We start from the raw sequence: 24,931 nt of genomic DNA on the forward strand, positions 1-24,931 counted from the left end.
ATTTCCTAATCTAATACCCTCAGCATCAACCGATTTAATTCGACGACATTCCATTATCCTCGTTTTGCTTTTGTTGATGTTCATCTTATATCCTCCTTTCAAGATACTGTCCATTCCGTTCAGCTGCTCTTCCAGTGTAAAGGTAGGTGGCATCAGTAATAATTAGCAGGGCACCATATGTTAAAGGAACAGGAACTGTGGAGAGTCAGAGAAGGAAATGGTTGGTGTCTTTTATATAGGAGGGTGGGTTACAGGCTCTATGAGAGCAAAGGTGCTCTGAGTGAGGGCACAGTAACCAGGCACAATGAGGCATCCTGGGTCACTGGGTTTATGGGCTTTAGGAAGCATGTAGAAGGTAGGAGTGTAGGGAGGGTAGAGGTGAGTGGAGAGATGGACTCCGGGGAGAGGTTGTGGGACGGGCCTAAGGATTTGAGCAGAGACTGGAGATCCTGCTGGATTTCTGAAAGAGGTCACTGTAGCAGTTTGCAGGTGGATGAATCTGACAGCTGTCAGAGTCCTTCTGCCAGGTAGTCCTTCCAGTTCAAACCCTCAGAATCGGGCTGGTAGATTTGTTACGGGTAGGTTCGGACAACATGTAAGTGTTACGGAGATGCTTAGGAAACTCAAATGCGAATCCCGGGAGGTAAGGCGAAATTCATTTCGACAAACACTATTGAAAAAATTTGGAGAACTGGCATTTGAAGCTGACTGCTGAATGTTTCTTCTGCAGTCAACATACATTGTGCATAAGGACCATGAATATAAGATAAGAGAAATTAGGGTTCATACAGAGGCATTCAGACAGTCATTCTTTCCCTTGCTCTATCTGCGAGTGCAACAGGAAAACAAATGACAAGTGATGCTACAGGGTTCCCTCCGCCAAGCACCATACGGTGACTTGCAGAGTATCCATGTAGATGTAGAACTTTGGAGGAGCCTTTGTCAGCAGGTCAGGGTCAGTTTTGAGGTGGTGGATTGCAGTTCTTTCAGGTTAGTTTGCATGTAGATGGATGTGAGGAATGACGGTGAAGCAAGGTTCGAGGTTAAGAAATTCCTGAAAGTTAACGGGGTGATTAGGGGGCAGTAGAGATGGCTCATGATTGGGTGGAGGAGTGAACTGAGTCAGGCAGGATTCAACATTGGTCTTTGATTGAGCCTGATTGGTAGAGTTGGTGGCAAAAAAGTGTTTCCACTGTAGGGAACAGGAGAAAGAGAGGTCTTTAACAAGACCTGCATGATTGAATTTGGGAGTGGGGTAAAAGGTGAGGCCTGTGGAAAAGACACTTCTGTGGGGCTAAGGCTTTTGGAGGAAAGGTTCATGACTGTGTTTTGGGTCTGTTTGGATTCTGTGTGGTAGTAAGTGAATTTTTGACCGTGGGGTAATTGTAGTAGATCCGCAAGACAAGGTTTCAGTTATGAGGGGACGTGGGGGAGGTTTTGGAGGTTGTTGTGTAGGGGTGGTGGTCGTAGTAGTCTGAGGCAGGAGTAGAAAGTGATCAGGTTGGGGAGTTTTTAGAGGCAGTGTTGTGCTTGTTGCTCTAGTTCCTGGTTGGCAAGAGTTTAAATGTGTATTAGGGAATCCAGAAATTTGGTATTGCATAGCAGGAGAATTCTACAGATGGAGAGAAGGTATTGCAAGGAGGTTTGGGCCTGATTGATATGGTTTTGCAGGACTTAATTCATGAGGGATAAGGATTGGCAGAATCTGAACAGGAGAGGGGTCTTTGTGGAAGGAAGGGTGGCAGCCAGGCAAGGGTAATTTGATGGTGAGGCCATTTGGGGGGATTCCATGAACCAAGCAACAATGCAGAACAACACGTGGGACTGTGTTCCAGCCAGGAATAAGGAAACTTTTCTGTACTGACACAGATGGAAGGAGCAAGGATCCGTGCTGGTGGATAAAGAAACATGTAAAAATACCTAAATAACATGGAATTATGTCCAAAAAAATTCACAAAAATACGCCCTAACACATGAGAAAAATCACGAAAAGTATGAAATGTATGAAGTAAGGGTAGAAAAGATTAAATTTGAGGGTATAGGTCGATAATGCAATGTGAAAACCAAATGAAATATTAGTATTATTTTTATTAATATTTACATTCAAACAGAACTGTCATTATTACAACAAATGAAAGTTTTGCAGTCTTTGTACAATTCCTTAAGAGTGACCAGCAATGTTACTTTACTGTCCATAACAATATCCTGGGAAAACAAACGACATTATTACACCAGAAGAAAGTTTCACAGTCTTTGTACAATTCCTTAGTATCATCCAGCAATGATACTCTACTGCCTATAACAGTCTGACAGTGCTGATGATCATACACTGACCAGCCAAATTAATGTGGCGTCCCACCAAAAGCATGAATAACGACCTTCTGCAGCACAGACCATTGCAAGGCTTGCAGGGAGTGAGTCAGCAAGGTTTTGGAAGCTACTGACAGGGATATGGAGCTGTGGCATGGCCAGATGTGCTAGATTTCTCGTTTGAGGATCCAAGGCAAAAACGGCCCAATTGAGGTGGTCCCACAGATTGTCGATTGGGTTTAAATGGGTTGGGGTTGTTTGGGAGAAGAGACCAAAGAGCGAGGTCATCGGTCTCATCGGACTAGGGAAGGACGGGGAAGGAAGTAGATCGTGCCCTTTCAAAGGAACCGTCCTGACGTTTGCCTGGAACGATTTAGGGAATCACGGAAAACCCAAATCAGGATGGCCAAACACAGGATTGAACCGTTGTCCTCCCGAATGTGAGTCCATGGGTTTAAATCCGGGGAGTTTGGTGTCCAGGGGAATACGATAATTCATCCTTGTGCTCATTGAACCATGCACATACATGACGAGCTGTGCGACATGTTGAATTGTGCCAAGGAAAAACAAACTGGAAGTATGGGTGGACATGGTTCCCAAGGATAGTTGCACACTTGTGTTGATCCATTGTACCTCCCAGAATGACAGAGTCACCCAGGGAATTTCACACCAAAATTCCCCAGACCAGAATGCTCTCTTCTCTGACCTGCACCCTTCTGACAATTGTTGTGGGGTATTTGGTTTCAGATGTTTCATGCCATACATGCTATCGGCCATCTGTCTAATGGAGCATAAAACAATATTCTTCTGAAAAGGCCAACTGCTGCCACTCAGTGGATGTGCCATTGGTACGCAAATTCCAGCCTTCATTGCTGATGAATAGCAGTTAGCATGGCTGCACGAACCAGGTGCCTTTTACAGAGGACCATATGCATCAACGCTAGCTGAACGGTCATTGAGGAGACGCTGATGATAGCCCCTCAGTTCATCTGGGCAGTCAGTTGCTAATGATAGACACATCCGTTTTACACACTTCCGCAGCCACAGTTTGCCCTTCATCTGTGGCCCACGATGCGCTGCAGCTGCTTTGGCACAGGTTTTGGATAGCGCCATTTCCTGTGGGTGGTATACTTCGAACACAAGAGCATACAAACTGGTTGTTGTCTCAGAATTGCTTCTACCCTTGAACCGAAAGCCAATGAAAATGCTGTTTTGGACTTCAGATAAATCGCTGTTTTCACATTATGACAATGACTGTACTGTTTTCCATGTCCCCCAACCCCCTCTGACACACTTTATGTACTGTCCATTGCTAGTACTGCCATCTGTGATGGATTACCGCACATTGACATCGTACATAGGCGGTGGTCACATTAATGTGACTGGACTGTGTATACACCGAGGTGACAAAATTGATGGGATAGTGATATGCACGTACACATAGCGGTAGTATATGCACACAAGGTATAAAAGGGTAGTGCATTGGCAGAGCTGTCATTTGTACCCACACGATTCGTGTGTAAAGATATGTGCACGACACATGGCCGCATGACGGGAGTTAACGGACTGCGAATTCGGAATGGTAATTGGAGCTAGATGCATGGGACATTCCATTTTGGAAAATCATTAGGGAATACAATATTCAGAGCGCCACTGTGTCAAGAATATATTGAGGCATTGCCTTTCACCACAGACAAAGAATTGGCCAACAGCCCTCACTTAACAACCGAGAGCAGCGGCGTTCGTGTAGAGGTGTCAGTGCTGACAGACAAGCAACACTTTGTGAAATAACTGCAGAAATCAGTGTGGGACATATGACAAACGTATCCATTAGGACAGTGCAGCAAAATTTGGCATTCGTGAGCTACGGCAGCACACAACTGATGTGAGTGCCTTTGCTAATAGCATGATGTCGCCTGCAGCACATCTCCTGGGCTTGTGGCCATATTTATTGGACCCTACACAGTCGGAAAACTGTGGTGTGGTCACATGAGTCTCATGTTAAGTTAGTGAGAGCTGATGGTAGGGTTTGAGTTTGGTGCAGACTCCATGAAGCCGTGGACCCAAGTTGTCAACAAGACATCGTGCAAGCTGGTAGTGGCTTGATAATGGTCTGGGCTGCATTTATGTGGAATGGACTGGGTCTCTGTTCCAACTGAACTGATCATTGAATCATTGACAGAAGATGGTTATGTTCAGCTACTTGGAGACCATTTGCAGTCAAACAATGATGGAATTCTTATGGATGACAATGGTCAACATCACCAGGCCACATTTATTCACAATTGATTTTGTGAACATTCTGGACAGTTTGAGCGAATGATGTGGCCACCCAGATCACCTGTCACGATTCCCACTGAACATCTATGGGACATAATTGAGTCGTCAGTTCTTGCACAAAATCCTGCACCGTCAACACTTTTGCTATTTTTTACTGCTGTAGAGGTAGCACGGCTCAATATTTCTGAGGGGACTCCCTATGACTTGTTGCGACCACCTCATACTGAGTTGCTGCACTACGCTTGGCAAAAGGTGGTCTGATACAGTATTGGGAGGTATCCAATAAATTTTGTCATCTGAGTGTGTGTTAAATCACTTATGTATGTTGTGAAGTGTAGCGGTCCTATTATGATTTCTAAGGGCATATCCACAGCTGCTTTCATTTCTGTGGACCATGTGTTGTCCTGTGTGACATACTAGGTAACATTAGCAGAAAATTCATTGAGTCATTCCCATATTTGTGATCATATTGCATATCATCATACCTCAGTAATCAGTGTTGAATGCATTTCAGAAATCCTGGAAGTTGGAATCTACCTGTTCACACAAGAAATCATGTACGAATAGCGCAAACTGTGTTTCACGAGTGAATGAATGACGTGATTAACTGAAAGTAATTGCGTTATACCCATTTCTGTTCCTCATTAATTTTAATTTTGGTTGTATGTTGATGTAATATGGAAAATTTTGAAATCATTATAAATGTTACCTGTTTTCCCAGTCTTTTGCACATTTCTGTGTGCTCGTAGTTTGGAAGAGCTGCACCTGAGTTTGAACGAGTACAGCCACGTGGACCTGGAAGCAACCTCTCCAGTCGGCAGCAGCAACGGCAGCGCCAGCGTCGACAACCGAGAAGACCGACTGCAGCAGCAGGACGGTAGCTCGCACCCTCACCCTCACCCGGACCCGCAGGCGGTGCTGCGTGGCGACGTGCCGGCACCCACTGATGATGCGCCCTGCCTGCCGCCACACTACCAGTTCACCGGTGTCCGGAGGCTCCACTTCACGGGGAACCCCATCACACAGTGGTCGGAAGTGGCGAAGCTGGGGCGTGCGTTCCCGCAGCTCGAATCACTCGTGTTGGCAGACTGCCCACTAGAGTCACTCGACACGGGGACAGGTAGTAAAAGTGTTACGAAGTTTAATCTCGACTAAATTATCCGGTAAAAGCTTACTTACTGTGCCTGCCGCTTTCTCATTGCATTTCATTCTCGGTAACGACTTGCACAATTAACAAGAGAAGATGAATACAACAAATTGTGAGTCATTTGCCGGTAGCCAGTCACAATGCTCATTCATAATTTCCTATGGTTTGTGAATAATTTAACTGGTAGTTTGTTGTATTACGTTATAATTCAATCACATCATCAAAATTATTGGGAAAATTGGAAATGAGACATACAGGTACATTGTTACAATGACGATTGTATATCTCAGGCTCTGTTACACATCACTAAGTTATAACAATCACATTTTTGTGTTGGGATTTGTTGGCTTTGCCAGCTCGTATGTCAACCTAACATAGATGTCAAGCTACCTACAGGTCATTCTCATATATACAGAGTGGCCCATTGATCGTGACTGGACCAAATATCTCACAAAATAAGCGTAAAGAAATATGAATGTTTTAGTAGGACCACTTTTTCCACTTTGTGATACATGGCGCTGTAATAGTCACAAACATATGGTTCACAATTTCAGATGAACAGTTGGTAACAGGTAGGTTTTTTAAATTATATTACAGAACGTAGGTATGTCTGAACATATTATTTCAGTTGTTCCAATGTGATACATGTACCTTTGTGAAGTTATCATTTCTGAGAACACATGCTGTTACAGTTTTATTACATCTACATCTACATCTATACTCCGCGAGCCACCTTACGGTGTGTGGCGGAGGGTACTTATTGTACCACTATCTGATCCCCCCTTCCCTGTTCCATTCACGAATTGTGCGTGGGAAGAACGACTGCTTGTAAGTCTCCGTATTTGCTCTAATTTCTCGGATCTTTTCGTTGTGATCATTACGCGAGATACATGTGGGCGGTAGTAATATGTTGCCCATCTCTTCCCGGAATGTGCTCTCTCGTAATTTCGATAATAAACCTCTCCGTATTGCGTAACGCCTTTCTTGAAGTGTCCACCACTGGAGCTTGTTCAGCATCTCCGTAACGCTCTCGCGCTGACTAAATGTCCCCATGACGAATCGCGCTGCTTTTCGCTGGATCATGTCTATCTCTTCTATTAATCCAACCTGGTAAGGGTCCCATACTGTAAATACCACCTTAATCCAATAAATAATCAAAATGATGTCCGTCAACCTCAATGCATTTGGCAATACGTGTAACATCATTCCTCTCAACAGAGAGTAGTTCACCTTCCGGAATGTTCTCAGATCCATTGACAATATGCTGACGCATGTTGTCAGTGGATCAAGATAGCACATATCCTTCAGCTTTCCCCACAGAAAGAAATCCGGGGACGTCAAATCCGGTGAACTTGCAGGCCATAGAATGGTGCTTCGACGACCAATCCACCTGTCATGAAATATGCTATTCAATACTGCTTCAACCGCACGCAAGCTGTGCTGGGCATCCATCATGTTGGAAGTACATTGCCATTCTGTCATGCAGTGAAACATCTTGTAGTAACATCGGTAGAACATTACTTAGGAAATCAGCATACATTGCACCATTTAGATTGCCATCGATAAAATGGGGGCCAATTATCCTTCCTCCCATAATGCCGCACCATACATTAACCTGCTGAGATTGCTGATATTCCACTTGTCAATTTCTCTTGTGCCCAGTGGCAGAACTGTACAAGACATTCAAAGTCATCGCCATGCAGTTCCTGGTGCATAGAAATATGGTATGGGTGCAATCGATGTTGATGTAGCATTCTCAACACCGACGTTTCTGAAATTCCCGATTCTCACGCAATTTGTTTGCTACTGATGTGCGGATTAGCTGTGACAGCAGTTAAAATACCTACTTGGGCCGAGCCCAAAAGTCAGACACCAAGACTTCGAAAAAAGAGCATACTCGTGAAGATTTTTTACGTACCCCAACTTCACAACGATCGGTTCCTCCTTCATCTAAACATCATATTTCCAAGAAGGCTACAAAGAAACCCAGTTCATCTCCTTCTCCACCAAGGCGTGTCCCATCTACAGCACCACCTGCCGGAAATCGCCCTCGGCCGTCTTCTGTGTCGCCGAGGCGCACTGCTGGCGGCCGATCAACCGGCCGATCGCTGGTGGCAGGAGCTGCTCCTGAACAACCTATGGATCAGGATCTTCTGCCTTCGGCTGAATGCCATTCCATGCTGTCGGTCGCAAGCTCTGAGCAGTCGTTGAGTTGACAGCAACCTTGGTCACATTCCTCCATTTTCTGTTCATCCTATGTCCATTATCCACTGGAATATCCGCGGCATTCGAGCCATCGGGATGAATTGTCGATCCTCTTACGATCCTACTCGCTGGTCATCTTTTGTCTTCAGGAAACAAAGCTGCGTCCCCATGACCGCTTTCTTCTCCCTCATTTTCAGTCCGTCCGATATGATCTCCCCTCTGTTGAAGGCACTCCAGCCCATGGAGGACTCGTGATTCTTCTCCATGATACTCTCCATTATCACCCAATCCACTTAAACACTTCCTTCCAATCTGTCGCCGTCCGCCTTTCCCTTTCTGGATACACGTTCTCTCTTTGTACTGTATACATTCCATCGTCCACACCAATGGTCTTTAGGTACTGTCTTCGGACATTACTTCCCACTTTTGTATTTTGTGTCTATAGACACTTTTGTCTGTGGTTTGCTGAATCTACCTGAGATTTTTCCAGATCAATTTTTACTTGTGCCATCCAACGTGTAGTGGGTTTGAGCCTCTGTATGTATCTTAGTATTCTGTTGGTGAATCTGGTCTGTGGGAGTCTGCTGATGTGGCCATAAAATTTTAGTCGCCTTTTTCTGATGTCCGCTGCAAGGTTGTACAACTTCTCTGAGTGAAGCCTGGGTCCTTCATCTGCGAGTTCTGGTCCAATAATTTTTATGATAATTTTTCTTTCCTCTGTGAGGATCTTCTCTAGGTCACCCTTATTATTATTATTTCTTCTTTCTCTTCTCAGATGTTATGTCTGGTCAAAAATGGAAAGTAATGTGGACCTTGATCAAGTGTGACTTCCTTTTTACTGTTCGGTATATGTTACATTGCATTTAGGAACTTTCGGGTAATTGAACATGTATCAATAATTACAGATTTCTGTAGTTGTATATATACGTTTGGATGTAGCTGTATTGCGTTGTGTACTTGTGGATGTTGTGTGGTGTGACTCCTGTAGGTGATAGTATAATTGGTATGATGTCAACTTTATCCTGATGCCACATGTCTTTGACTTCCTCAGCCAGTTGGATGTATTTTTCAATTTTTTCTCCTGTTTTATTCTGTATATTTGTGGTATTGGGTATGGATATTTCGATTAGTTGTGTTAATTGTTTCTTTTTATTGGTGAGTATGATGTCAGGTTTGTTATGTGGTGTTGTTTTATCTGTTATAATGGTTCTGTTCCAGTATAATTTGTATTCATCATTCTCCAGTACATTTTGTGGCGCATACTTGTATGTGGGAACGTGTTGTTTTATTAGTTTATGTTGTATGGAAAGTTGCTGATGTATTATTTTTGCTACATTGTCATGTCTTCTGGGGTAATCTGTATTTGCTAGTATTGTACACCCGCTTGTGATGTGATCTACTGTTTCTATTTGTCGTTTGCAAAGTCTACATTTATCTGTCGTGGTATTGGGATCTTTAATAATATGCTTGCTGTAATATCTGGTGTTTATTGTTTGATCCTGTGTTGCAATCAGGAATCCTTCTGTCTCACTGTATATATTGCCTTTTCTTAGCCATGTGTCGGATGCGTCTTGATCGATGTGTGGCTGTGTTAGATGATACGGGTGCTTGCCATGTAGTGTTTTGTTTTTCCAATTTACTTTCTTCATATCTGTTGATGTTATGTGATCTAAAGGGTTGTAGAAGTGGTTATGAAATTGCAATGGTGTAGCCGATGTATTTATGAGTGATTGCTTTGTGTATTTTGCTAGTTTCTGCTCGTTCCATAAAGAATTTTCTTAAATTGTCTACCTGTTCATAATGCAGGTTTTTTTATGTCGATAACTCCTCTTCCTCCTTCCTTTCTGCTTAATGTGAATCTTTCTGTTGCTGAATGTATGTGATGTATTCTATATTTGTGGCATTGTGATCGTGTAAGTGTATTGAGTGCTTCTAGGTCTGTGTTACTCCATTTCACTACCCCAAATGAGTAGGTCGATATTGGTATGGCATAAGTATTTATAGCTTTTGCCTTGTTTCTTGCTGTCAATTCTGTTTTCAGTATTTTTGTTAGTCTTTGTCTATATTTTTCTTTTAGTTCTTCTTTAATATTTGTATTATCTATTCCTATTTTTTGTCTGTATCCTAGATATTTATAGGCATCTGTTTTTTCCATGACTTCTATGCAGTCGCTGTGGTTATCCAATATGTAATCTTCTTGTTTAGTGTGTTTTCCCTTGACTATGCTATTTTTCTTAAATTTGTCTGTTCCAAAAGCCATATTTATATCATTGCTGAATACTTCTGTTACCTTTAGTAATTGGTTGACTTGTTGATTTGTTGCTGCAAGTAGTTTTAGATCATCCATGTATAGCAAATGTGTGATTTTGTGTTGGTATGTTCCAGTAATATTGTATCCATAATTTGTATTATTTAGCATGTTGGATAGTGGGTTCAGAGCAAGGCAGAACCAGAAAGGACTTAATGAGTCTCCTTGGTATATTCCATGCTCAATCTGTATTGACTGTGATATGACATTATTTGAATTTGTTTGGATATTAAGTGTGGTTTTCCAATTTTTCATTACTGTGTTTAGGAACTGTGTCAATTTAGGATCTGCTTTGTATATATCCAATATTTGTAGTAACCATGAGTGGGGTACACTATCAAAAGCTTTTTGGTAATCAATGTATGCATAGTGTAGCGACCTTTGTTTAGTTTTAGCTTGATATGTCATCTCTGCATCTATTATCAGTTGCTCTTTACATCCTCGTGCTCCTTTGCAACAGCCTTTTTGTTCTTCATTTATAATTTTGTTCTGTGTTGTATGTGTCATTAATTTCTGTGTGATTACTGAAGTTAATATTTTGTATATTGTTGGTAGGCATGTTATGGGGCGATACTTAGCTGGGTTTGCTGTGTCTGCTTGATCTTTAGGTTTCAGATAAGTTATTCCATGTGTAAGCGTATCAGGGAATGTGTCTGGGTCTGCAATGTAACTGTTAAATAATTTAGTTAGATGTGAATGTGTTGAGGTGCACTTCTTTAGCCAGAAATTTGATATTTTATCTTTTCCAGGGGTTTCCAGTTGTGAGTAGAATTAATTGCTTGGGTGACTTCATGTTGCAAAATTATCACTTCAGGCATCCATGGTATCATCTTGTATGTGTCTGTTTCTGCTTGTATCCACCGTGCATGCCTGTAATGTTGTACTGGGTTTGACCATATATTGCTCCAGAAGTGTTCCATGTCTGGTATGCTTGGTGGATTGTCTATTTTAATGTGTGTGTTATCTATTGTCTGGTAAAATTTCTTTTGGTTTGTGTTGAATGTTTGGTTTTGTTTCCTTCTATTTTCCCTTTTTTTGTATCTTCTAATTCATTTGGCCAATGCTTGTAATTTCTGCTTCTTTTCATCTAATTGCTCTATCGCTTCTTGTTGTGAGGTTTTACCTAACCTTTTTCGTTTTTTGTCTGATATTTCATTTTTTATAAATTGTGTTAGCTGTCCGATGTATTTTCTCAGTTTTTCTATTCTGATCTGTAGCCTGTGTTGCCATGCTGGTTTTGTGTGTTGGTTGGTTCTAATCTCTGCCTAGTGTGTATATTTAGTGTAGTGAGTGCTCCTATGTAAACCAGTAGTTGTAACTCTTCCATAGTTGTTTTCATTTATTTTGTTGTGTATGATTGTGTTGATAGTTGTTGTTGTTGTTTCGACTTGTGGGTTATTTGGCGGTCTATGCAAGAATGGTCTAATGTCTGTATTTGTGTCTTTGTATTCTATATATGTCAACTGAAATTTTTCTTCTATATCTAACATGTGTATCACTTCGTGTTCTATTTGTGCTTGTTCTGGTGGCTGTCTTAAGATTTAGTTTTCCTCTGATGGTTTAATTGATGTGTGTTGTTCTTTGTTTGTTTGCTCTAGGATGTTTGAGTCCATTACTGTATTTTCTTCTTCTGATTGCACATTATTTTGTTCCAGTATTTGTTGTACTTGTTGTTTGACGTTTTCTAATTCTGACTGGGGTATCCCGTTATTTTTGATTATTACACGAATCTGATCAGCTAGTCGTTGTTCTGTTAAAAATTTTAATTCTGGGTATCTGGTAATAAATGTTGTGTATACTTGTGATCTGTATCCAGTTGTGTTGGTTCCTAAGTTTGTTGCTTGGTAATAACAGAACATGAGGTGTCGGTTAACTTCATCTGACCATCTCATCCTCTGTCTTTGTTTTCCTTCTAGAGTGGTTGCAGGAAGCATATCCTGCAAAACACCTCTATTTGGATTTAAATCATTTTCTGTGTGGCTAGCAGTGTCGTTACCATTATGGACGGGCATAGGGTTCAAGTGTCATCCCCAACCATGACAGCACTTGTCAGAGGCTTCATTAGTTCTGTCCTGAACCAACTAATCACACTAAAAAGGGGGTTAGCCCTATTAGTGGTTTGTTCTTTTCGTCGCCTTTTACGACTGGCAGAACATACCAGCGGCCTATTCTTGTCCCGGGCCTCCACAGTTATTATTATTATTATTATTATTATTATTATTATTATTATTGTGTGATTAGATGCTGTTGGATCACGCAAAGCTTCTAGATTCCTCTTCCTTTTCCACACTGCTCTCATTTTTTCTGCATGGGCTCTCTTCCTTCCGTCTTTCCATTTTGTTCCTGCTTTCTTTAGAGATCCATTCTGACTTAGCTTCCCATCTGTCAACTTTCTGCTTAAATACCTTTCTGTTCAAAATATCTGAATAATTTATCTGAGATTTTTGACCTCTTGTATCCAGGGTATAGTTTTAAGTCCTTATATTTATTTAAGAATTTTGTGCATAAGTCTTGTTTTCGGAAACCTAGAGACGTGCCCATAAAATTTTAAACATCTTTTTCTAATGTCTTCTGTAAGATTGGACAATTTCTCAGTTGTTTGGCGAGATCGTAGTCTGTAGCCCTCTTCTGTTTTCTTTGGCCCTAGTATCTTTCTGATGATTTTACGTTCTTCATTTAATAAGTTTTCTAGGTCACCTTTTATGTGGACTGTCAGTGTTTCACTGGCATACAGGACTTCAGGCTTTTTAATACTGTATTATAGTGCCTGATTTTATAGTTTTTTGGGCAAGCATTTTTTATTGTACACCTTGCAGGTTCTTCCATAGGCTCACTTTAGTTTTTGGAGGCGAATGTTTTGTGCTACTTTCTCTCGCCCCATAGGTTCAAGGACTTCATCTAAGTATTTAAAATATGGGACTCTATTGATATGACCGTGTTTTGTTGTCAAGTTTTGGGTGTTGGTTTTTGTGGTGGTGAACTCAGAATTTAGGAAAGATATTTGCAGACAAACTTTCTCTGCACATTCTTTAAGGGTTTTGACCTGTTCAGTTGCTGTTACCTCATCATCTACTAATAAGGCAAAATCGGCAGCAAAAGCTAAACATAAAATTCTTATGTCGTCCTTGACTCACCCCACCTGTAAAGGTTTCCAGTAGTTTTTATTCTTCAATACCTTTTCCCATTCGCAGATGACCTTGTCCAGTATGAGGTTGAATAGGAGAGAAGACAGACCACAACCTTGTCAGATGCCAGTTTTGATCAGGAAGGACTCGAATATTTCACCCATGAATTTCACCTTGGAGGTAGTATCGGTCAGTGGTCCCTTGATGAGGTTAAGGGTTTTTGGATCTAACCCTTGTTCTTCAAGGACATTATCATCATCATCATTATCATAAGGACAATGATGGTTCTCTTACACTTAAGGTAGGGATATTGTGTAGGGATGTAAGAGAGGGAGCTATTCCCCAATAACAAATTCACAACTCTAAAACTTTTCTCTTTCTCTCAGTAAGTATCATTAGAGTATACTTCTGAACTTCTCTTGCTTTGTCTGTCATAAGTTGCAGTATCTGCCAAATTTCCAGGTTTTTATTAAGATATATGTATGATTTGTGGCATGTTGTAGAGTTCTGCAAATTTGGTGCACTGATGTGAGAATTTTGTGTGTGGTCATGAGATGATTAATGTAGCTAACAGAAGAATAACAGATTTATCAGTCATTGTTTAAATGGTTAACACATGCCTACCATGAAGTTAAAGGAAATTGGTCAAATTTGGCAAAAACTGGTATACTTTTTAAGGAGAAACCTTTGATTTTTGTAATGTTTCAACAGTTTTAATTGTGCTGATGTGGAAAAAATCGGGGATTGCAAGGGGGGGGGGGGTGAAGGGGGAGAGTAATTGTGTGTGTGTGTGTGTGTGTGTGTGTGTGTGTGTGTGTGTGTGTGTGTGTGTGTGTGTCTCTACTTACACTAGAAAACTATCATTAGCTTAAAGTCTAGGAAAGTCTCCGTGCTGTTGTGTGTGTCTGTGTGTCAGCCAGCAGTTGCCTATAGTTCTGTATTAAATAATCATGCATGTAATTTGTTAACTAGAGAATCTTGAGAATTTGTCACAGAATTTTTCACTGCAATGTCTGTGCCTGCAGCAAACTTCGGCTCAGACAGCGGCTCGTCAGAGGAGAGTGAATGCGAATCGTGTGGCAGCAAAGTTGGAGTGGGTGAACAGCCACACACCTTTTTCCGGCAGCTGCGCTTCCTCAACCTGACAGGCACACACCTTCGCTCGTGGCGAGACATTGACCGGGTCAGCCGGTTCCCCCAGCTTCAGTCCCTCCGCATCTCTGGCTGTCCACTGTTCGAGGTAATTGTGCTACTGCTGTCAAATGAAATTCTGAGATTTGTTATTCCATTTTTGCTCCTTTTTGTATTCAGAATTCTGTCTTCGTGCCAAGTTTTGTTTGCCTACATCTGTTAAAGGGTATCTCATTTTCTTATTTGTTGCTCACGAGTTTTCTTATTGGTCAGAGATAAGAAAAAATCTTTTATTGCCAATTTTGATGTTATTTCCTGGTGACTTATTTTTCAGTGTTATGTTGAAACTGGAAATATAATTATCAATTACATTATATTTATTAAAATAATACATCACATTTATACCCATTATTGGAAAAAAGAGCCAATGACCTTGCTGATGTGGTAACACTGGTTCCTGTCAGATCAGCAATGTAAGCATTGTCAGACATGGCTAGCACTTGGATGGGTGATGGTCTGGGTCTGCCAAGTGCTGTTGGCAAGCAAGATCCATTCAGCTCACGTGAGGTCAGTTGAGGAATTACATGACTAAGAAGTAGTGGCTCCAGAAATGAGAACTTCTGTAAAATCTGTAATGGTACCTATCGGCTGCAGATGACACGGCTGTCGGTTGGTAATGTTAGTCCTTCCAAGGCCTGTTTGGATATTGTTTAGCCTTAGGTTATTTGAAAAAATAAATATTTTTGTTAAACCTTTTAAATGTAATTGATTATAGGAAAAGTAGCTTATATCTAAACATTGTTAAATCCTCCCCCCCACCCCGCCCCTACCGCCCCCACCCCCACCCCCCAAAAAAATATTGTCAAAACTAAGTAGTTCTCTTCAGAAAGATTATGCAACTGTTCTCTCTAAGCTCTGTTACGGTGAAAAAATAGCCACTCGGAGTCTGTATTGGACATGGAAACCAAATTGCCTTCAGCACCACAATAGTAAATGGAAATGAAGTCCCATGCTTCTTGACAGCACGTAGGGGAATGATGTGGGAGACTTGCACCACTGTACTAGGCATGGTCCTAATGGAGGTGGTTTGCCATTGCCTTCCCCCAACCATAATGGGGATGAATAATGATGATGAAGATGTCACAAAAACACCCAGTCATCTCAGGGCAGTTGAAAATCCCTGACCCCACTGGGAATCGAACCTGGGACGCTGTGCTCGGGAAGCAAGAATTCTACCACAAGACCACGAGCGACGGACATGGTAGTAAATAGTGGATTATAATGATATGTGGCCTGCAAAAATTTGACAGGGTAGACATTTCCTGCTGTTAGGAAAAATTGATTTTCCATTTTTCAGTACACAGAAGGAATTTATTTGTATCTCTTAAGGACATCTAAACTGCAGTGACCTGTCATTCCACGTGTGCATATATCTCTTTAACATGTCAGCATTTATATAGTTTATTATTATCATGAAAGGATTGAAACAAGAACCTAGAGCTGTGAACACAAGATTTGCCTGGATATGTGCCAATAAGGTTGGCAGCCCACTTCAAAGATGCAACCCAGTTTGTCTCGGTGTTTTTTCGTGTTTTTCAAAGCTTGTTGGTTTCAGTTCACAAATTCCTTGTTTGACAACAGTGCACCCATCTTCAGGCTGTTTTAAGGTAACTTTTTTATCCATCAATGTCACATTTCCTGACACTTTTGCAGAATATGTACTAAAAGACATGCTTGGGAGGGATCTGTTACAGACTGCACAATTAAACTGCATATTTTCATAGTATGCAAGTGTAAACATGAAAATTGCCATAAGCTTAACAAACATAAAAAGCGAGGTGCTTCATTAAACCAGTTACTGCATATGATACGTGGAATCTCACTAACTTGTTCCTGGTTTTAAACAGAGCAATGAAGATTTATTTCTACACTGCTTCATGTGGGTCTGAGAGACCCTCAGTTATAGTCAGTCTAGAAGAAACCATGTTTCAAGCTTTTCTAAAGCTTATTCATACTGCCTGGAATTTTTCGTGAGGCACGATTTTCAATTAAGGCAGATATATCACTAGTGAATAAGACTAAACAAACTGCAGTGTTTAGCAGTTGGGTCTTTTTGCACAGGAACAGCTAAGGCTCTAGTACAAAGTCTGTTACTTACATGTAGTGGATATTTCCAAAGAATTGAGTTTGCCATTGTAAATTGCCTATTGTGATGAAATTTTTCTCATTAACTGACAGAATTAATAATTCTTAAAAATGCTATAATTTACAGGACTACACAGAACATGAGCGGCGGCAGCTGCTCATCGCGCGGTTACCAAATGTCCAGACGCTGAATGGTGGAGGAGTCATCAGCTATGAGGAGAGAGAAGACTCTGAACGGGCATTCATCCGTTACTACATGGACAAGCCCGAAGCAGACAGACCTGAACGGTACATGTTGTATCAGCAACTACTGTCATAAAGTAATCTCTCCCAAACACCTCAGAAGTGTCAAGTTGCCATCCGGGCACATATATTTACATGTAAGATTTAAAGTTGATTATGTGGACTCATTCCAAAGGGAACTACAGCATTCACTCAGTGAACCTCAGCAGGAAATAATATACTGTTGGATAAAATTTCCTTAACTATTGTGCAGAAACACTATTATGCAGGTTCGCTTTTCTGCAGGAAAAAGTGAGACTGTTTAATAATGACCTCAGATTTTCAAACATAAACTGAACAATTTATTCAAATAGCATTTGCAGTATTTAAGTCTTATGTTGTTATGTGAATTGTGTATGTGATCTCTTCTGTGACAATTTTGATTTGACTCAATTTAGAGCAAACTGTAAGAAAGTGTTCAGCTCAACAGACTGTGAGATCATGTTAAATATCCATAATGAATTGAGGGTTGCCAGCAAAATGCTGGTCATAATTAGAGCCACGTTGACATACAAAATTCAAGGTGAAATTCCTAGGGTGTCTCATACATTCCTTAGATTTCAAAACAGAAATAAAACATCAAAGATGCTCCATTAAAACTACAGGTAAAATATTAAGACATTGTCTGCCTTCATTTCTCCTCAGTTGTATTCTCAAAAAGTTCATCCATACCTGGAAATCAGAATTAAGACAGCCACATCCCTCCGAGAATGTAAACCAAATTTAAATGGATCATCGTAGACTGTCCTGTGCCAATAACATCACCATCCTGTCAAATGTCATAGAAACAGTGAAGTGCTCTAAATGACACTGGTAAAGAAAATCGCAGATCAAACGGATATTCTTTCGGTAAAGAGAAGTGGTGGCTAATGTTAGTACTGCCCCTTCAGAATTCGAGACACAATACGGAGACATTAGCAAAACAGGAAAATTTAAGAACCTAAGAAATATCATAGTGAAAATTGGTTCAGTTGGGAAAAAAAAACCATTTCAGGAGTTAATATGGATCCAATTACAAGAATACCATTCATTAAAAAAATTTTCATTTATAAATAGTGGCAAGTGGAATAAAATGAGACAAACAACCAAAAACAAGATGCATTCTCTCATGGACAGAAGACTACAAACAAAACTCACAAAGAATGAAGAAATTTATTCAGTGTGTTTGAGGGAGGAGGGGGGGGGGGGGGCTTCAGGACAAACTCACTGCAAGAGTTGACCCCCAACTAATAATTAAGAGTCTGTCATTTTGAATTTGTTTTTATAGCAGCTCCACACCTTGATAATGTCTGTTTCACTCATCATACAGCATTGCCTTAGGCCCTTAAGCTGTTTCTCCTTTTCAGCATTTGTAAATCTTTTGAGTTACCTCAACAATAATTACTTTGACCTTTCCAAGAAACTTTGCTAATTGAGACTGTTGACTTCAGAACAGAAACAGATGAACCCACTCTAGCAATCTTGTGATAATCATCTCTGTTACAGTACATTTAATTTTTTGTTGTTCAAAAATTTATTGTTAATTAAATGTAATTAATTGCCCTTCTGTTTCTTCCAGGTACAATGACTTAGTAGCAGTCCATGGGAAACTTGACCCTCTTGTCCAAATTGATCTCAGTCCAGAGAAAAAAGTTAAGGTAAGAACTGGAAAAAATCTATTCCTTTATGGTGCTTCCCTGTTGTAAAATGTGAAGTGGACGGAGCACTCTACCTCATTTGTTATCTGGGCCATAAACTGTATGCTTCCTTAAAATGTTAATGGAAAGAGATGTTTTGTATTGGGTCTGAATTGCACAAATGCTGGGTCTCTAAAATTCATCAAAATGTGTCTTCTGCCCTCCAAGGAGCCCCTTTTAATGTTCACCGATCATTTCTGTAACATTCTCTCATTGATTGAACTGACCAGTAACACATCTTTAGTGCTTGTCATACATATTTCTCATAGTAGGCACTACAACCATAATTTTATGAAATGTGGATTTCTTTCCACTTGACAGTATAAGTTAGACTTTTTATGCCATGGCATGTATGTTCCTAGATTTGTCATGTGCACTTGGCACAGTGTCTCATGAGCTATTATTTTATAAACTGAAACTTATGCTATCAAACTTACAAGGCCAATACCAGGTTATACAAGTTACACATAAAGTGAGTCACATCATGAAGAACTGCAGCTCCATTCCAGCTGTAGTCAAGTGTGGTGTGCCTCAAGGGTCAGTTCTGGGGCCTTTATTGTTCTACCTGCAGTGCACAATAGCAAGGTACTTAACTATTCAGATGATACAGCAGTCATTAAGTGGATACCCAATGAGAATGATCTGGCCCTGAATTGTTCTGGGGCTTACTTGACTTAAAAAATTACCAACAAAACAATTGCTCAAGCTTAAATTCCAGTAAATAAAGTGTAATGGACTTTCAAATACACCAAAAATCTTATGGAGTACAATGGAATGTTGTCTGATGATGGTACAGAAATAAAACTGCATGATGCAAATGCCCTAATGATGTCAGATAGGCATCACAGTGATCATTTATGCCAAAAATTAAGAAAATCAATTTACAAAATGAGAGCATTGTGGCAAATGCTAAATTATGAGCAAATGAGTACATCCATACCTCACATTTGGAATTGAAGCATGGGATACGCTGCTGCCAGGCATACAAATAGGCCAATAGCCATCAGAAGAGGCTGTAAGGCTTCTGTGCAAGCTTGGCTGTAACGAGTTATGTGAAGAGATGTTCAAAAGTAAAACTTTACTAAAATTGCTGTCAGTACATGGTTATAAAACTGATTAATTAATTTTAAAATACCAAAATACTCTAGAGATGCACACTTGTATAGTACTAGGAGAGACTGATTATCATCTGAAAAGGCATAACACAAAATGTGCAAACATCAGGCTCTGTTATAATTTTATAACAAATTTCGAAAGAATTTAAAAAGTGCAAGTGGAAGCTGCATTGAAATGGCCTTGAAGGAGTTTCTTACCAATACATGTTTTTATGGTATTAAGGAATTCCTTTCAGAAGAGTAGAATACTTTCATTTGTGCCAGTAGTATTTTTCAGTGCTAATAATAGAGATATACAGCACTTTTTTATTGTTCCTCTAAAGTTATGGGAGCAGACCCAAAAAATTTCCATTTATTTATGTAGAATAAATTACTATATCTAATGTTTAGCTTGAGAAAAGTCCACACTTATGGAAATGGCATTATATTCACATAATGTGCTTTGTTTTGGTTTAAAATTTTCACTGATCTTGATTGTTTGCCAGATAGTTGTTGAAGAGCAATGAATCCTGTAAAACAAAACAAATGGAAGCAAATTATGTGAATATGCTGCCATTTCCATAAATACAGCCCTTTTTTTCGAACTAAACATGTGATAACAACTTAAAAAATTGGTATTAGTTGTGAAACGAAGAAAAGGTCAAAATAAACACAGCCAAAGTAAAGTGTTCATTCATTCTACATCTACACACCTGACGGTGTGTGGCGGAGGGTACCTTCAATACCTCTATCGGTTCTCCCTTCTATTCCAGTCTCGTATTGTTCGTGGAAAGAAGGATTGTCGGTATGCCTCTGTGTGGGCTCTGATCTCTCTGATTTTATCCTCATGGTCTCTTCGCGAGATATACGTAGGAGGGAGCAATATACTGCTTGACTCTTCGGTGAAGGTATGTTCTCGAAACTTTGACAAAAGCCCGTACCGAGCTACTGAGCGTCTCTCCTGCAGAGTCTTCCACTGGAGTTTATCTATCATCTCCGTAACGCTTTCGCGATTACTAAATGATCCTGTAACGAAGCGCGCTGCTCTCCGTTGGATCTTCTCTATGTCTTGTATCAACCCTATCTGGTACGGATCCCACACTGCTGAGCAGTATTCAAGCAGTGGGCGAACAAGCGTACTGTAACCTACTTCCTTTGTTTTCGGATTGCATTTCCTTAGGATTCTTCCAATGAATCTCAGTCTGGCATCTGCTTTACCGACAATCAACATTATATGATCATTCCATTTTAAATCACTCCTAATGCGTACTCCCAGATAATTTATGGTATTAACTGCTTCCAGTTGCTGGCCTGCTATTTTGTAGCTAAATGATAAAGGATCTATCTTTCTGTGTATTTGCAGCACATTACACTTGTCTACATTGAGATTCAGTTGCCATTCCCTGCACCATGCGTCAATTCGCTGCACATCCTCCTGCATTTCAGTACAATTTTCCATTGTTACAACCTCTTGATACACCACAGCATCATCTGCAAAAAGCCTCAGTGAACTTCCGATGTCATCCACCAGGTCATTTATGTATATTGTGAATAGCAACGGTCCTATGACACTCCCCTGCGGCACACCTGAAATTACTCTTACTTCGGAAGACTTCTCTCCATTGAGAATAACATGCTGCGTCCTGTTATCTAGGAACTCCTCAATCCAATCACACAATTGGTCTGATAGTCCATATGCTCTTACTTTGTTCAATAAACGACTGTGGGGAACTGTATCGAACGCCTTGCGGAAGTCAAGAAACACGGCATCTACCTGTGAACCCGTGTCTATGGCCCTCTGAGTCTCGTGGACGAATAGCGCGAGCTGGGTTTCACATGACCGTCTTTTTCGAAACCCATGCTGATTCCTACAGAGTAGATTTCTAGTCTCCAGAAAAGTCATTATACTCGAACACAATACGTGTTCCAAAATTCTACAATTTATTGCTTCCTCAGTCAGTAATGATCTTAAAACAAAATTTACTACCCTTATCATACCTAAATCTCTGTACCCTGAAAGTGTATTTGGGGTATCTGCTATAGTAGTATGAGGCTCCAAAGCCAGTGTAAAGCCTACAGTATTAGGAAAAGGATGCTACTCAGCCTAAAGATGACCTATTGAACTGCAGACAGGCACAATGAAAAGACAGTTACACATTATAGCTATCAGCCAAAGCTTTCTTTGGCAAAGAAAACATACAAATTCACAAATCACACAGTCAAACGCACATGACGGCTACCACTGGCTGCTCCGACTGAAAAATGCACTGGCTGGCTGAAAGCTGTAATATGTAATAGCCTTTGCCTGTGTGCAACTCAATGGGTCATCTTTACATAGTTACAATCTGTTCTTTTCCTAATATTGTTTATATTCCAATCTGGAGTTTCCAGTGTAAAGTCTATAAACCATACTCCCAGGCCACATGATTCCCAAAACACTGTCGGCATAAGGATTTTAATTTTTGAAACTATCAGTATTGAAATGAAATGAAATGAAATGAAATGAAATGAAATGAAATGATCGTATGGCACTGTTGGCCGGGAGGCCCCATGTGGGGAAGTTCGGCTACTGTATTGCAAATCCTTTTTATTTGACGCCACTTCGGCGACTTGTGAGTCAGTGATGATGAAATGATCAGTATTGATTTAGGATTATAACAACAAAATGCACATTTGCTAATACCATCAGGATAAACAAAATATTTTGTACAAGTGATAAGCTAATAAGAAGGCTGTCATGCCTTAACAATATTATATCAAATGGTGAGAGAAATAAGTACGAAAGTTCACTCTTTAATGCTAGTTATCCATCAGATCGCAATTGGATATGGCTAAAATTATAGACAAAAGAATTTCTGCAAACAAATGTGATCAATATAGATGTATATAAATATTGCTAACAAATGAGGTAATAGTAGAATGAGATTTTCACTCTGCAGCGGAATGTGCGCTGATATGAAACTTCCTGGCATATTAAAACTGTGTGCCCGACCGAGACTCGAACTCGGGACACTTGCCCGCGAAAGGCAAAGGTCCCGAGTTCGAGTCTCGGTTGGGGACACAGTTTAAATCTGCCAGGAAGTTTCATATCGACGCACACTCCGCTGCAGAGTGAAAATCTCATTCTGGAAACATCCCCCAGGATGTGGCTAAGCCATGTCTCCGCTGTATCCTTTCTTTCAGGAGTGCTAGTTCTGCAAGGTTCACAGAAGAGCTTCTGTAAAGTTTGGAAGGTAGGAGAGGAGATACTGGCAGGAGTAAAGCTGTGAGTACCGGGCGTGAGTCGTGCTTCGGTAGCTCAGTTGGTAGAGCACTTGCCCGTGAAAGGCAAAGGTCCCGAGTTAGTCTCGGTCGGGCACGCAGTTTTAATCTGCCAGGAAGTTTCAAGGTACTTTTGTCACAGCTGTACGGTATAAAGTGGCGCAATTCAGTCTTTAAAAATACCAGTGAAACTTTCCATAGTTTTGTCGGTCTCCTTTCTGATGTATTTAATGTTTTTCTAAACATGTTAAACAAAGCGAGAACTGAGCAAAGCACTAATGGAAGCAAACCGTGACGTCAAAAAATTAAGAATTTCATTTATGATTCTTTGACACAAAAAAAAGAAAATGAAGCAAATAGTCAAGGAAGAGATACTGTGAAGTACAAGTAATTCAAATGTGGCTCTTATACTCATTCTTCTTTATTTAATCTAAAGTTAAATAATGTGTGTAAAAATAATGAAAATAATCTATTATTGATAATGTAATAAAAATGGATAGGTAAAATTCTACTCACCAAGTGGTGGCAGAGTAACACACACAAAAGGATTTAAATTTTTACAAGCTTTTGTACCCAGAGGCTCTTCCTCCTTGCAGAAGGGTTGAAGAAGGCAGAGGGGTGAAGGAAAAGGATTGGAGAGGTTTAGGGAAAGGAGTACAGTTCAGAAAAGTCACCCAGAACCACGGGTCATGGGAGACTTACTTCTGCCAGGAGGAGGAGCCACTAGCTCTGAAAGCATGTAAACATTTAAATCCGTGTGTGTGTGTGTGTGTGTGTGTGTGTGTGTGTCATGAGTTGGATGTGGCAGAGAAGAAACATACCTCTGCACACTGGTAGCTAACAAAGTTGTTTATTTCTGTTGCTAACTAACTTCTTTTCCTTGTAGGAACAAATCTGTCACAGAAGAACAGTTGTTGATAAACCATTAAGCTTCGTGGAAGAAGGATTCAGAAATATGGACTACTTTGTGGCACTATAAAATGATAATAAAAACCAAAACAGTTAAAAGCATGTCTTTTCTTATTTTTAAGCGACTCATTTGTGTCACGGACATTGTACCATTGTTGTTTAGGGATTAGTTAGAATGTTAGAAATGCTTATTGTTTGTTTGCTGATCACTATTAATGAGGTTCTGGGATACCTTTCAAATGCAATCCACCTCATTTTCCTCTAAGAATAGGTATGTGTAAACACAGAAAAAGTTACCTCTGAAATATCTTACTACTCTGTTGAAATAAACTACTCAGCTTAAGAGGCAAACTGAAATCAAATATGACTTATGTGCATGAACAACATGCAGAAAACACAGTTGACAAAACAAAACTGTTCGAGCGGAAAATGGCAAAGTCCCACATTAGGTATTGTCGGCATGTGCAGCTACCAGCAAGTCCTGTGAAATGGTGGAAATTATTTTGTACTTAACAGCACTCTGAAATCATCTGCTCTTAAAAGTCCATTTTTTTCAGTTCCCAGAATTTTGACCGTAATCCACACTGAGATGCATAATGCCTCTCTTGTACAGTCACATCACAAATCATGGTAACACTTTCACTCTGTTCATGCTCATGTTGGATTACAGTGGCAACATATTATCATACCAGTGAGATGTTCTATACACAAACTAGAAATTAATACCAACTAAACACTGTTCAAAGTAATATATGATGTCAACACTGATTGTAACAAATACTGGCATTTGTTCAATATGATGGGGCAGGGGCACTTCATCAAATTTGTGGTCATCTTGCTGCAAATCAGTTTGTGGGCACCATGAAACATACCTTAGTGTCGGATGTGAGGACGCACTATCCCACTACAGTAATCTGTTTCCAGGTGGCCATTCACCAATTCACATGAGTCGTATTATTCAGTAAACATTTTTGCAACAGACTGATATCAATTTTTGCAACAGTCTGATGTCGACCTGATCAACTGGCCTGTTAGAGGGCCGGATTTGAATGCTATTG

General features: G+C 40.3%; 1 protein-coding gene across 3 annotated transcripts in view; it reads left to right on the forward strand.

The window, feature by feature from the left end:
- The window catches only part of LOC126106337 (tubulin-specific chaperone cofactor E-like protein), a 69,672-nt gene that overhangs the window by 15,995 nt on the left and 28,746 nt on the right, over positions 1 to 24,931 (forward strand). For 2 of the 3 annotated variants that reach the window (XM_049912585.1, XM_049912586.1), the window contains exons 4-7: positions 5,340 to 5,710; positions 14,401 to 14,615; positions 16,779 to 16,939; positions 18,492 to 18,570. In XM_049912585.1, the coding sequence (XP_049768542.1) occupies positions 5,340 to 5,710; positions 14,401 to 14,615; positions 16,779 to 16,939; positions 18,492 to 18,570 (826 nt within the window). Of the gene's footprint in view, positions 1 to 5,339; positions 5,711 to 14,400; positions 14,616 to 16,778; positions 16,940 to 18,491; positions 18,571 to 23,850; positions 24,033 to 24,931 lie in introns of those variants that run through there. The other variant, XM_049912587.1, reaches the window with a different exon arrangement.

The sequence above is a fragment of the Schistocerca cancellata genome, chromosome 10 (genome assembly GCF_023864275.1).
Source record: "Schistocerca cancellata isolate TAMUIC-IGC-003103 chromosome 10, iqSchCanc2.1, whole genome shotgun sequence".
NCBI lineage: Eukaryota > Metazoa > Arthropoda > Insecta > Orthoptera > Acrididae > Schistocerca > Schistocerca cancellata.